Genomic DNA, 14,538 nt, shown 5'->3' on the forward strand with positions numbered 1-14,538 from the left:
CACAGTGTGACAGTAAACCCACAGAGAGCCAGCCCCTGAAATAAAACGACAAGCCGGATTCAGAAAACCCACAATACTCCTCCAGTGAGGAATATTCCACCTCTTCTGAGTTTTCTTGCTATTAAAGCACACATCATGTTGTGTTTTTAATATTAGACTCGCAGTAAGGTTGTGGGCAAAGACGCTGTGCTTTTATGCCAAACAGGGATCCAGTTGTATCGGTCAGGTGGAAATCAAAGCAAATACTTTAAAGTGAGCAACCAAAAAGTTATTTCAGCTGCATCTCAGAAAATACACACTCACTACACAAAATGATTTACAGTCAGGAAAACAAAGACAGCATCAACTGCCAACCCAAATAACATTTTATTGAAAGATAAAATGTTATTTTCCTTGTTATTAAATCAGCCTTTTCAAATATATATATATATATATATATATATATATATATATATATATATATATATATATAATCATTATTCAATAAAAAAACAAAACAATGATTTTTGTGTTTTTATTTTTTATTTACCACAAAACAATTCTGGTGGAGGCTGCAGAGTACTGATAAGAAGCAAAAAGAGCTATTCAGCAGTCATTCGATCACAATCAGCCACAGTCAAAGACCGGATTGTTCTTCACTGGAGAATGGTGCGGTTTAGGCTCTTTTGTTTACGCAGTCAGTATCTCACTAGCAGAGTTGTTATAGATAAAAACTGGCTCACATGCTGAGCAAACTCTTACTAAGCTAAGAGATAAAATGTCATTTTAACAGGAACTTGATAAAATGTCAGGGTTAAACACCCACAAAGGACGGTGCTATAGCACAGTGTTTTATTTTATGTTATTATTGCAAATCAGCATCAGCATTAGCGTGAAACAAACATTTCTTTTTCTGGTAATTTACCTGATTTGCCTTCATCGAGCAGAAGTCGTCTCATATTTATGTATGACTACAAATATTAGAATTGCAATGAAAAGCTCTGAATGTAAAATCAAATTGAAAGGTAAAAGCTCATTCTTGACCACAACATGAAGTAATGGTAATGTTTAGAGTCAGTCTTTCTAGATTTAAACATCACTGGGTCTCAAACTCTTTCTACAGTTCAATAAAACTTGAGTTTTATTTTTATAGCTCTTGCCATAATTCCATTAAACGTACATCCAAAAAGTCTTGAAACACAAGCCAGAAGCTTTCCGCAACAATTAAAGAAATGTACAGTTTAGCCAGATTAGCTATGAGGCACAGTGAAAACATTCTGAGTTTGTGCCCCCTTCGAGGTCAACTACTTGTGCAGCCAAAAAAACCCTCAAGTCCTCCTTCTACATTTACACTCACTTGAAATCCTCCCTGACAACTTATTAGTTCATATCTGCTGCTTTACCATGGACCTCAAAGCTTGCCAAACTGCAACCTTTAAAGGGGACATATTAAAAACATTTCTATCTCCTTGTTTTGATTCTTTGATGCTACTAGAGTAACTCCTCATGATTCACAGTACATAATCCTTATTTATCTAATAGGCGTAGGCGCAGTCTCATCATTTCATCCTTAATGGCAAATGGACTGGTTTTCTATAGCACTTTTCTACTCTACTTGAGCACTCACTTTACATAACACACACTTTACATAACATGTCTCATTAACATGAATGCATCAGGAGCTACTCAGAGTTGTACCCTCAGGTGCAAATGCTACAGCTAAGCTACCGGTATTACATCCAGTCATGAATGCACAGATTGCTGAGTATTTTCAGCGTGGCTTCAAAAATGATGAAATCCTTGTGTTATTAGCCGAATCACATGGCGTTACTATCAGCAAACATACTAGCAAAAGCGCCCATTTGATGCGATCCGGTTTTGAGTGCGCACTATTCTGCGCCATATGCTTCCGGGTAACAAGAAAGTGACCTCATTCACGTAGATTACTGATTGGCAGAGTAGGGCTGTTCGATATAACGATATATATCGGATGACGATATAAAAACGTCTATCGTTTCATTTTACGCAATCGTTTGTTTCGTGGTGACGCAAAATAAACTGTTTACGGCAACATTTTTTCATCGTTTTGATGGTCACTGTAGTGGCTATATTCATTTCTAAGTTCTCTCTTTGTCTTACATTTAATATAACCACACTACAGACGGACAAGCGCCTGTTTTTATGCGTTGTCATTAGCAACAATGACAGTAAAACCATCGTGTGTCCGCTTGTTTATTTTCTACATAAACCTTTCACAATAAAGCTCAAGATCCTGTTGAGACTTTACAGAATACTCTGCATACTCTTTCACATGATTCAGAGTATTTACAGATGAGAAGCAAAAAAGAGCCGTCAAGTGCTAAAAAATAAACCTTAGACTCAAACGTTAGAACAGGCTTTTCCCCGCAGCACGCCGTGTAATAAATACTCACAACTCATGTCTAAAAATGTATAGTTTCATGCATCGGTTAAAACACTCGACTCCAGGTACACGACGCTCAGCTGGAAACACTTCACGCAAGTCGAGCTGCCAGAGATTCACAGAATTTACAGAAAATGCAAAAATTTTGTGATTTATATCGTTATCGGACGATAGATATCTCATATCGGGATATGAGATTTTGGTCATATCGCACAGCCCTATGGCAGAGCTAACTCGAAATTTCAAGTAACTCAAAATTTCAAGTTATGTTTCTCCAAATTTCGAGTTAATAATCAGAAAGTGAGGACAGTGAGCTATTATGGAGCGACTGTGAAGTAGAGGAGTGGATCGCTGAATAAGGTTTGAGGGACACTTAGGAGCTCAGGGGTCAGTTGGTAAAGTAATTGTGTGTGTGTGTGTGTGTGTGTGTGTGTGTGTGTGTGTGTGTGTGTGTGTGTGTGTGTGTATTACTTATTGTGTGGGGACACAAATTTGTTTACACACTCACATTGAGAGGTCTCGCCAACTTTATGGGGACAAATTGCAAGGCAAATCATTAAATTTTAGGGTGAAGGCTTGAGTCAGGGTTAGGGTAAGGTTAGGTTTAGGATAAGGTCAGGGTTACGGTTAGGTTCAGGCAGGGACTTGTGATGGGTAGGGTCAGGATAAGTCTCCAGGAAATGAATGTTAGTTAATGTAATGTCCCCAAAAGTGATGGAAACACAACGCGCGCGCGTGTGTGTGTACGGGGTTAGGGTCAACTGTTGGATGTATTTTGGTGTTTTATTGTTCTGTGAAATGTTTATATTGTTTATTTGTTGTTTATTTATTTTTTCATCCTTGTTGTACTAATAAAACTTATTATAGAATAACTTTGTGTTTGACTACCCTTGTCGCACAGTGTTGCCTTGAAGCAACAAACCAATATCTGTTTGGGGGGGGCAGGGTTTCAAATTTTATGATTGATATATTATTAGGGACCCCAAAGTCAAAGGAGCTTGCAAAGAAAAGCGTCTGGACTTCTTTAAGTTACTTGAAGACGTTTCATCTCTCATCCGAGAAGCTTCTTCAGTGGGAGTAACCCCCCACAGAGGGACAAAAGGACCCCCTGATGATCCTCTAATCGTCTGAGCCAAGGTGTGAAACTGGGTGTGGGTCCTTTTGTCCCTCTGTGGGGGGATACTCCCACTAGGTTTATATCTGGGACTCTCCACCATTTGACCTTAGAACTGAAGAAGCTTCTCGGATGAGAGGTGAAACGTCTTCAAGTAACTTAAAGAAGTCCAGACGCTTTTCTTTGCAAGCTCCTTTGACTACGATGACCTGGATGACTGAGAACCTTCACAGACATAGGGACCCCAAAGCTCCCCCAAAATAGGGAGAAATATTTTTTTCCCCAAAAATTAAAAAGTCATGCAGTAGAGGGCTAAATAATTCTTTTTTTTATTCCCCTCCCTTTAAGGCACATATTTGAAATTTAATGCCGGCCAAATATGGGCTTTTGCATATTTTAATCAGGCTTGTGTATCACTTTACGTTCTCAATAAATTTCAGCCCGCCCAGTTGTACTGTGGTCTGCACAGAAACATGCATTCTGAGTAAATGCAAAACTAAACAGACACGGACTTCTACAGTAACTGCATGCTGACAAGCTAGCTAATTACAGAAGAAATAGTAAAGTGAATGCTGTAAGGCTGATCAATTCTACCAAGCTGGGAAACTGATTAGCCTAAGGCTTTACTGCATGTAAATGCAAACCTGTTAACCATTTGTTACGAGAAAATTCCTACTTTAAAAAAACAGAGGCTTCAGAATGTCACTGAATTACAAAACGGTGTGCAACTACAGCATGCTTGCGGCTAACAACTTGGTTTTGCTAATTAATCTTTAAGTCAGTGGTCTACAGAATATCAACAAATAAAAAAAAAAACAACTATTTTCATAATCACATAAGACAAAAAAGTAATAACTTCTAATTAACTAGATAATAAACCTAGTGCTTAACGTTTTTCCTCAAAAATTACTTACTCAAAAAACTATTAAGAGAACAGTTGTTTGATTATGTAGTTAACTGAAAAACACAATAGACACAATAAGTCCAATAATTACAAGGCATGCTGGAGCGGTGGTTAGAGCTGTCACCTCACAGCAAGAAGGCTTTTTTACCCTGCATTGTTGATTCCTCATAGCTTCCTCATAGTTACATCAATATTTCCTCAAACTAGCCACATGAAATTTCCTGGACTGAAAACAACTTTTAAGCTCTATTTTTTATGTTTAAATAAACTCATAAGCCAAAGCCACAATCTTAGTTTTTGTCATGTGCAAAGAAAAAAACAAACAAACAAACGGCTGATTGTAAGGCAGTCAAGTTGGAGGCACTGGTTGATTTTTCATGCATGACCCTCACTGATGCGGTTAGGTAAATATAAAGATATTTAATATTTAATACATCCAGTGCCAGGAGCAACAACAGTTTGTTGTAACAACTGCATATCCTTCAATAATGAGAATCAAAAATACATTTGTAAAACACAAGAAGTGTTTGAAGATGTGGTTTTGGCTCCCTTACCTTACACTCTCCATTGATGCAAATGTCCAGCGAGTCAGCCTGACATTGGGTGCCATCTATGACAGCAGGAGACCGTTCAGTGTAGAAGTTATAGCCTTCTGCCAAGCAGTTCAGCGCACAGGGCTTCACACCACCTGGGTTACACAGCATGTACGAAAACCGAGCAGGTCATTACATCATTACCTAAAGTTCAGTTTCACACAGGGAACAGACAGCGTGACATGGCCCCTGACAGAACCCTAACAACACAGAGACCAGCAAATACCGATGCTATTCCAGGACTTGCAGCCAGCTCTGGGATCTTCTCTTAACTTGTTGACAGTAATAATCATGAGGGGGGGAAATTCAGCGGTGCTCAGATCTAAAAAAACCCAAAACTTGACGTCACTGTAACATTGACAACAACAGAGACAGCGCTGCTTGCCAAAAACAATTACACTGACATCCACGTGTAGGTTATCTCCTGTTTTTACATGACGCCTCAGCCCACGGAGCGCTATAAGAGAGGAGGTGATGGATTTGACAAAACAGACTTAAGCTCTCACATCTCTGAGAGAAAACAAAAGCTGTGTTTACATGCTTCAAACTTTATCACTTTTCTCTGAGATATTTGTGGTCTTAGTTAAGTGAATATTTTCCTTGATCTGCAGACTTCAAGGAGAGACACTCCTGCCAGTACCTATGACAATACAACAGTCCTTCCACTGGTATTGGCTCAATAAAAAACTGTTGATCCAGAGAGGGGAAAAAAGGTCCAGAAAACAGACTAGCCTGCAAACTGTCATTTGAGACACAAAAGGGATGATAGGGAGGCTTTACAGCTCAGCTCTTAGAGAGTTTTGACAGAACAACAGCTTCAACTCTTAGCAAGTTCAAACTGAGAGTAAGTAATTATTAATTATTTAATAAGAATTGAGTGGGAGTGAATTTAACTCTGATCAAACTTCATCCAGACACTATTGCCTATATAGTAATTAATCGTTCATGTTATACAGTAATACTTTGAAACCATGGATGTATTATACAAACAACTGATCACAACTAGTCCTGAACTCACCCCCAGTGTAAGGCTTCCAGTTGTAGTACTTCCCACGGAAAGGGGAGTTGTCAAAATCAGCGCACTGCTTCTCTCGGAAATCACGAGATCCTGCAGGGCAGGCCTGCAAACAACAGTGAAACTGAATGTGAATACAAAGGACCAAGCTTATCGAATGTCTTATCCCAGTTCACATTAGACTGGTGCCAATGACCTTTGGAATTAAGGTCAGTAAGAGTGATCTCCAGCAGTTTGTCAATATAATAACTGTGTGATCTGCCACGTAATCGGTTCATGTCAATATTTTATCATTTAACCAGCACCATCTGCACTGCATTGAAATTCGTCTGGGGAGTGACTACACAGGTTAGTACCAACAAGCCCACAGGTCTGGTACTCTCCACCTCAACAAATTCAAATTCCTAAACCGAACCTCTGATAACAGCTAACACTTTAGCCCTCCAATCTCCTTTGACTTCTGATAAGCCAAATTGCTAAAATCAAGCTTTAAAACAGGACTTGATAAACCAATCACATCAAGAGGGGTACATTCATCTTTTACAGAGTCTATATGTAGGTTTGAGTGCTGCTGCCTTTTGAGTAAATTAATTATCTGCTCATTTTATTTTCTAAAATCCCTACTTTATTAACAATGTCACATTTAATTTTTTTACAGACTAAAGAAGATGTGTTTCTTGGCATTTCTGTCTGAGAACATTGTGTTCTGTGTGTGAAAAGGTCCTTAGGAACCGCAAAACACTCTCCCTCGGTACAAATAAAGGCTCTCGGGTCAAAGCTGTATTTCACATGCTCAAAGTGTTCCATGCTGGAGTGGGCCATAGGGAGGATAGGCCACTTTCATTACCATTCAAGTGTTTTGCCAATTTAGCCGCTTTAAACTTGCACATCAAACATGCAGATCCAGTCAGAGGAGACAGAATAATATTATTGCAAGTGTGTGTTGAAATGAAAACACAGTACCAAATGAGATTTACATGTGCTAACGTCTGTTGGAACAAAAGAAAAGCTCACTTTAATAATGTTGGGTTTTCATCAATGTTTAACTTGTTGATTATCAACTGATTAAAATAATAATAGAACAGAAGGCACAAAAAGGGAGAAAAGTCCTATCATTTAAGCAACTCGAGTCCAGTTGCTTAAATGCTTGACACTTTCCCTTCATTATCTTGACTTTAAAAATTAAAGTTCTTAAAAAGGTATCGTCTGTGCCTCTTGAGGAGCTTAATATAAAACAAAATGTGGTATTTGTAGTGGGCTTTATAAACAAATCAAATTAAATGTCAGTGCTCTACCAGTGCTTGACCAAAAATGAGAAATAAAGATTGAATTCAGAGGCTAATGCACATTAAAACTTAAAGTGAAAAAGACAACAAAATAAGTCAGATAAGAAGACAAAATATAAATAATAAAAGGTAACAGAATTAGCACAAAAATAAAATTGTGAAATATTATGCAAAATAAATGGATTCCTATAGAATGTTAAAACAAAGTTATTATTATTAATCTCAGAGGTTTCTTCCTGTTAAAAGAGTCTTTTTTCTTCCCACTGTTGCCAAGTGCTAAGCAACCTCCTACAATCACTTGCCAACTGGTAAATTGGTAACTTCTGGTTATCATCGGGGTCACTGACAAGTCTTTAGGCGTGGATGATTGGGATTAGCAATCTATTTTACAGCAGCTGCCTCCAGCAGCTATCGCAACCAGTCAAGGAAATACTAATTTAACTGTCCTTAGAGATAACACGTTAAGTTAGATGCTAGTGGGATGGCTCTATGATTGGCATGCTCTTGGTAGTCCACCAGTTTGGTGGAATATTGCAATAATTACTGTGATAAAACCTTTATACTGAAGGTATGCATGGTAATCACAGGATGAATTCTAGTGATTTGGGGGACCATCTGATATCACCAGCACCACCAGTTTTAATTTAGGTAATGAAATATCTCAACATGTATGGCATAAGCACAGATTATGATTAAGACATATGTTTTTTAACTATGCTAAAGAGAAAAGATCCTAATGACTCTGGCAGTCATCAGACCTTTTTCCAAGGACTGCTACTACCAGTTTAACTGTTTTGAATAAATAGGCTGTCTGCCATGAAACTTGGCCCACCCATTTATATACTTTTGAGGATAATTTGTGAGTATTTGTCATTGTATCTACATTTGGCATGCTCTCTCACACACACATGCTTCTTTGGACAAGGTGTGGTTAGTGTGATGAAATAGTGGTTAGGGACATTGCTTGTTTTCCAAAGAAAACACTCAGTGCTTGCTCAGAACTGTTATTTTTAAGACTTGTGGTTAAATGTCTACTAAGGCCCTAACTATTTCAATTTTCACCTAGTGAAAAAGGCCACCTAGAAATAGTTGAACAGAGATCTTAACTTGCAGCCATGTCAAATATTTGGATAAAATATTGCTCCAGACCTCAAAAAAAAAAAAAAAAAAGCTTGCTTCTTATGAAATACACCCTGAACTGTCATCATCGTTTGACTCAAGTGAAATGTCACAAACAATAAATGAACTATAAAATGACAGAGGGCGCGAATAAACCCAAAGTCACCAGGGGAATATTGAATCTCTGTCTGTTCATTTTTATCATTGTCTGTCCTACGTTCCAGGAGAAAATATGTCAGAAAGCTTAAAGGCAACGTGATGCTGTGTGCTAGTGTGCAGCCTGTAAAGCCCTTTTCTAAGATAACATGTTCTGGAGGAGAGCTGTGGAAGAGCAAAGAGGTGATCCAACATTTTTTTTAAGTTTCTCGCATGCTACTTGGCAGAAAATGAAAGAGGGAGGCAAAGAAATGAAGAAACTCACGTTAGTGTTACAGGATCTGTATCGTTTCCTCTCTCCGAGACAGTACTTGCCTCCTCCAGATGGGCTGAGAGACACAACAGAAATAAATGAGGGATGGGGAAAAGAGACTCTTTACATCAAATCACATAAAGCGCCGTAAATTATATTCACAAATTCCTCTCAGAGATTATCTTTAGGGCAAACAGTACATAAGAGATTTTTTTTTCTGATGAAACAGGCGCAAAAAAGTCTCTGTGTGTCAGCATTTGCTGCTTTGTTGAGCATCTGTGCCAAGGATTCATTCAGGAAATCCAACCTGTTCTAAGAGCTCTTAAATGTGACATGACATTTCAAGTCTAATGACTCTTAACTCAGGCTTTTCCTTCTTCTACTCTTCACTACACATCTACCACATCTCTGAAGGTTTTCTTTTCCTTTCCCTATCATCTCTCTGCTTTTTCTCACCTTCAGAAGCCTCCCTTCCCTTCACTTTATTGCAAAAAAAACCTGTGAGACAGGCCATGTACGTAATGAATGTGTTAGAGGCTGTGTCTGGCTGTGTTTTTTCTGCCTCCCTCCTCTTTGCACTGATGGCTGAGCAGCAGTGATCACCTTACACAGGTGTTCCACATTATGCCTGTGCCTTCACCTCCTCCCCTTTTTCTTCCTTCCCTCTGGTTCACCCTGGCTCTTTTTCTTGCCTTCCCATGACGTGTTTGACGTAATACCTAGTTTCCAAAACAAAGGAATGCGACAATGGAAGAAGGATAAAGATCCCAGATGTCTGCTTGCCCGCCAAAGATGCACTGGTCAATGATTTGTCTAGTGAGGACACATGGGAGGTTTTAAAGTAAACCTACGCATCACCATAATCTTCGAAGAAGAGTAAGCTATGTCTTAACTTAACGCACATGTCACATTAACCGAGACTGCGTGAAACTGCACAAGAACAAGGACTAAGAACCTTTACAGTCAGTTGTAATGGCTGCAAAGTATTATCTGAAACAGCTAATATTGGTCTTTGTGGTAATTTCAGGTTACTGACAGTTGCGTTGGTGTATTCCTTTCTTTCCCCATTTCAAATAACATTTGTCACTGTTGTTCAAATTTAGAAAATGGTAAAGAAGAAATCCAGACTTTCAGCTGAGCCTTGGAAAGCCAGTTACTATGGCTCATATTGCACACTTCTCTACTTAGACTCGCTGTTTTGAGTGCATAAGTGTGTTTCACAGTGACAGTGAAATACACTTATGCACAGTGCACTACGAGTACCCAGATGGTGAACTCATAACAAACAAGAAGTGTGTGGAACAATGTTCACGTCATGCCATCAACGATCATCATCTTCGGTATGCAGCAGAATGGAAGGACCACCAAACAATTTTCAACCAATGGTGTCCACGCTAGTCATGGACAGTATGCCAAAAGGACTCTGGGTTTTTTTTGTTTTGTTTTTTACAGTATGAACTGAAATAAGTGACTAAGACTCATAAACTCAGCAGCCAAATATTTACAAAGGTCCTGGCAGAGGGCCATTTTCCCATAAACTTCCACAGGCCCAGGAGTCTTTTTTTTGGAAGCCCTGTGGTGGCCTTAAAAAAGAAGGCTTATGGCACTTTTGTGATGGCTTCACTTTTTAGAGCCAGAAGCCAAATCTGTATTTTTATACCTACCTTTTATACCTTACTAAGTAAAATTATTTCTTCAAAAGTACTTCATTCATTGATTCAATAGAAGTCTTGACCTACCTAGAACTCTCCTACTGAGTTTGAGACCATTTTTAAAATTTTGGTCGTTATCAGAAAGCGAGATCATCCAAGCTAACGACTTACTGCCAGTAAATGGGTGTGGGGTTACACAAGTTATTGGTCACATCCAAATGGTGACAGTAAAAACATTCATAATGAGGCTAAAAATGGGAATTCCAAAGCCAAAAACATGGTTGAAACCCCAACGTCATCTCCATGGTCAAAACTGATCACAGTACAGCAAAAATGGAACAATAGATCAATCAATCAATATTTTATTTATATAGCACATTTGAAAAGGACAGTGTCCATCAATGTGCTTCACACAAGGTAGCAAAGCAGATTACAACAAAAGCAACAAAAACAGTTAAAAACAATTAAAACCAGTTATAGTTACAGTTACACAGCACAACTGCAGACCAGGTGGAAGACCGAACTAATTTGCTTCAAACGCTAGATGGAACAGCTGAGTTTTTAAGCGGGATTTAAACGATTGAATGGAATCTGACATGCGGACATCGATAGGAAGATATTCCAGAGTTTGGGGTGCGGCCATTGCAAAAGCTCGGTCCCCTCTGGTCTTTCGTCGCGGCCTTTGTTGCACTAAGAGCAGTTGGTTAGAGGATCTGAGCGCTCTCTTGGGGCTATACGCGTCGAGAAGGTCTGTTAGGAAACTGGGCGCCAGGTTATTTAAAATTTTAAAAGTACACAAAAGGATTTTAAAAATGAGAGAGAGAATTGGAGGCCCATGTACAGAGAATTGCAATAGTCTAGTCTCGAAGTAATGAAGGCATGGATAAGCTTTTCAAGGTCTTTATGTGGAATATAGGGCTTTGCCTTGGAGATTTGATGTAAAAACTCATTTTCACAACTGAGGCAACTTGTTGGTCTAACTTGAGTGAGCTGTCCAGGACCACTCCAAGATTTCTAACGGTATAAGAGAGATGGCTGGCATAGGACCCCAGTGTATTAGTTAGCTGGTCCAGGGGAATGGGACTGTCAAAAACAATAATTTCTGTTTTAATTTCATTTAGAGTTAGAGAGTTTTGTAATAGCCAATCTTTTACTTCCCGCAGACAATTGAACAAAGGCACTAACGAGGACTGGACATCCTGATTCAGGGGGAAGTAGATTCGTCAGCATAGTAGTGAAACGAGATATTATGCTTTTTGAAAATGAGTCCCAAAGGCAGCATGTATAAAGAAAATAACGTAGGATAGATGAACGGATATTATTTCCACACAGAACAAAGGCTGTGTCGGTCAACAATATTTTGAAGTTATTTATGGTTTTGTACATATAAATTCTATTGTTTATAGGAATGGTGAATTTAATGTATTATAAAATTACAATTACCACATTAGGTTTGAAGCTGCTTAGCTCAGTAGGGTAATTGGGGGACTTCAAAGCAGAAGGTTGCTTTGTTTATCCATACCTACTGTAAAATTTATCTTACTAGAAATTCTAACCAGGCATCCAGGCAATGTTGAACACATTACTTGAACCAATGTCACAGTAATGCCCGAGACATCGGTTCAACTTTCATTTTAGAGCCTCGACTCGACGGCAAGAAAAAAAACAACAACTAATGGTTTTCTGGGCAGTAGAGATGTTTACACGTCCAGCAAATATGCAGCAATATTCTTAAATATGTTTAATAATGACAAATGTGACTCAGATATTCACCCCTTACATTTGGCTGTCGAGCTGCTAAATCATTATTTGTTCTAAGCAGGTGGAGGATTTTAAAATGAACATTAAAATCACTGTACCACATGTCAGAATATTTACACTTGTCATAAATTAAAAGCGTCATTACCTGTAGCAGTCAACATATTTTTACTTTAGGTCTAACAGTTTACTTTTTCCACTAAAGAAGCATTTAGCCTTGTGAATATTTCAGACATGACTGCTGTATAATTACTGTAGCTTGACTCGCACTACGACACACATCCGCACAGCCACGCATACACATGCACATCTACACACAAACACACACTTGTAGGCAAGGACCTGGATGTGTGTGTTCAGCTTGCTGTGGCTTACTTTGCCTACTTACGCTGGGCTGTCACAGTGCCTCATGGAGGAGGATACACCGCCCCCACAGGTCCTGCTGCACTCCCCCCAAATGGACCATGGCCCCCAGCCTCCATCCACACTCTGAGGCCAGGTACCAAACGCAACACATTCCCCCTGGTAGCACCACTGGGTGGGGAGAAGCAGAAGTATCCACAGAGTGGAAAACTTTGGTTATTACATATCTTAATAATTTCTTCAGACACACTGACCAGCTTCAAGTTAAAGAGGCCCATTCTCACTATAACATACAGCTTATTTCGTCCAATAATTAATTCTCGTGTGTCTCGTGACTCTTCTATATTTATTTAATGTTTCCATTATGGGAAGTTATTTCCAAGACAGGTGAGGCAGAGAAAGAGCTGAACTACGTTTCAGGAGTAATCATGTTAATCTGTTCAGAGTTGTGGGGGAAGAGGGGATCAGAGACTTTCCTTTGTCCCTCCAACTGTGTCAGTAGGTTAATAACCCTCTAGAGAACGGTACAGTCAAGGTGAGGGCTAGGCTGAGCTGCTGCGTTCTTTATCTCTACCTCTCATTTAATTTCTGAGATGCTGTCTAAACAAGATTAGCAGTGTGGAGAAAGAGAAATGTGGAGGACCAACTGATACGGGCACAGAACCTCAGCGTTAACTGTAAGTTTATTGGTCAATCTGAACACACAGAAGAAACGCAAAGCTCCCTTCTATTGGTTAATTCCTGGCTGTCTCCCCTCCCGCTTTCCCTTCCCCCAGTCTCTACCTCTATCTCTGTCTGGTCCTGTTGGAAGGGCCTCTCTCCATTACACGCTGGGTGAGAAATGGCTGACATTCATATTCCTTTGAAGCCGTCCCCAGCAGGGGCAGACAGAGTATGCCACTGGCTCTCCTAAAGCTGCTCCAAAAGCTGTTCTAAAGCCCCCCAGGCTCTACCTGGGGCCCCCTGTGTTGTACAGGACTCTGTCCGTGGGCCCTGGTCCTCAAAGGCTCCACTGAGCTAATGGTAATTATGGGTGACAGCTCGTGACACTCTCCTATTCTTCCCTTTTACCCCTCGGACCATCCGGTGACAATGGTTGCCTTAATCCGTGTTAAAACAGTCTCCCCTAACCTGGCTGGCATCAGCACTCGGCTGATGACCTAAAGCCTGGCCTGCTTACGTCTGTGAGTTTGTGCATGTGTGTGTGGGTGTGTGGTTGCACCAAATGCATGAGTGCACACTAGTGAGGTACCACTAGCTACACACAGAGAAGAGAATAAAAGTGCTTGTTTCACATCACAGGTCACCAGGTATTAAATATAGCCGCAGTGCTGAAAGGGCAGGTTCACCCAAATTCTAATTTAAAACATATAAACTTCTAGATGTAGCTTGGTCCATCTGGCAGCCTATTTTCACTTGGAAGAAATGTGTATTCCCTGACGGTTGCTGGCTGTCGTTGGGTGAAATCGGTCACTGCAGGCCACTGAACCAAAAACCTCCTTGTGACTGCTTTGGTCATGAGCAGATTGCCGCGGTCACCCATCGTTAACTGACTCATATACAAACACTTGCTAACTAAGTGCAGAGCGTTAGTGAAACTTGAAAAGGTGCAATGCAAAGTGCATAAAATAAAAGTTGTGTTACCTCTGAAACCAGCACATTTCAAAAGGCACAACTGTGAAGGTAAACAGTGTCAGTTTCCAATTTGTATCACACTCCTGACATTTTCACAAACACTTAGAGGCTTAGGTGAGTGTGTGCAGACAAGTTGGCAACTTCCATGCAAACTACGGCTGACAACAGTAACCTGCTGGCGACCAAAGCAATCGCAAACAGGTTTTCAGTCAGACATCATGTACTTCATTGTGACCAATTTCACCCACCTACAGCAAACAGTTGCCACAACTCACTAAGCAGGCAAGCA

The 14,538-nt window shown here is 39.8% G+C and overlaps 1 protein-coding gene across 3 annotated transcripts in view; it reads right to left on the reverse strand.

The window, feature by feature from the left end:
- Positions 1 to 14,538, reverse strand: part of adamts6 (ADAM metallopeptidase with thrombospondin type 1 motif, 6) — a 77,987-nt gene that overhangs the window by 31,862 nt on the left and 31,587 nt on the right. For all 3 annotated transcript variants that reach the window (XM_085280271.1, XM_085280272.1, XM_085280273.1), the window contains 4 exons: positions 12,640 to 12,785; positions 8,854 to 8,917; positions 6,031 to 6,133; positions 4,974 to 5,107 (listed from right to left, as the gene is read on the reverse strand). In XM_085280271.1, the coding sequence (XP_085136397.1) occupies positions 4,974 to 5,107; positions 6,031 to 6,133; positions 8,854 to 8,917; positions 12,640 to 12,785 (447 nt within the window). The remainder of the gene's footprint in view (positions 1 to 4,973; positions 5,108 to 6,030; positions 6,134 to 8,853; positions 8,918 to 12,639; positions 12,786 to 14,538) is intronic.

The sequence above is a fragment of the Mchenga conophoros genome, linkage group LG7 (genome assembly GCF_057382185.1).
Source record: "Mchenga conophoros isolate Kocher_MC1m ecotype Shallow Benthic linkage group LG7, M_conophoros_male_GT1.1, whole genome shotgun sequence".
In the NCBI taxonomy this organism is placed as follows: domain Eukaryota; kingdom Metazoa; phylum Chordata; class Actinopteri; order Cichliformes; family Cichlidae; genus Mchenga; species Mchenga conophoros.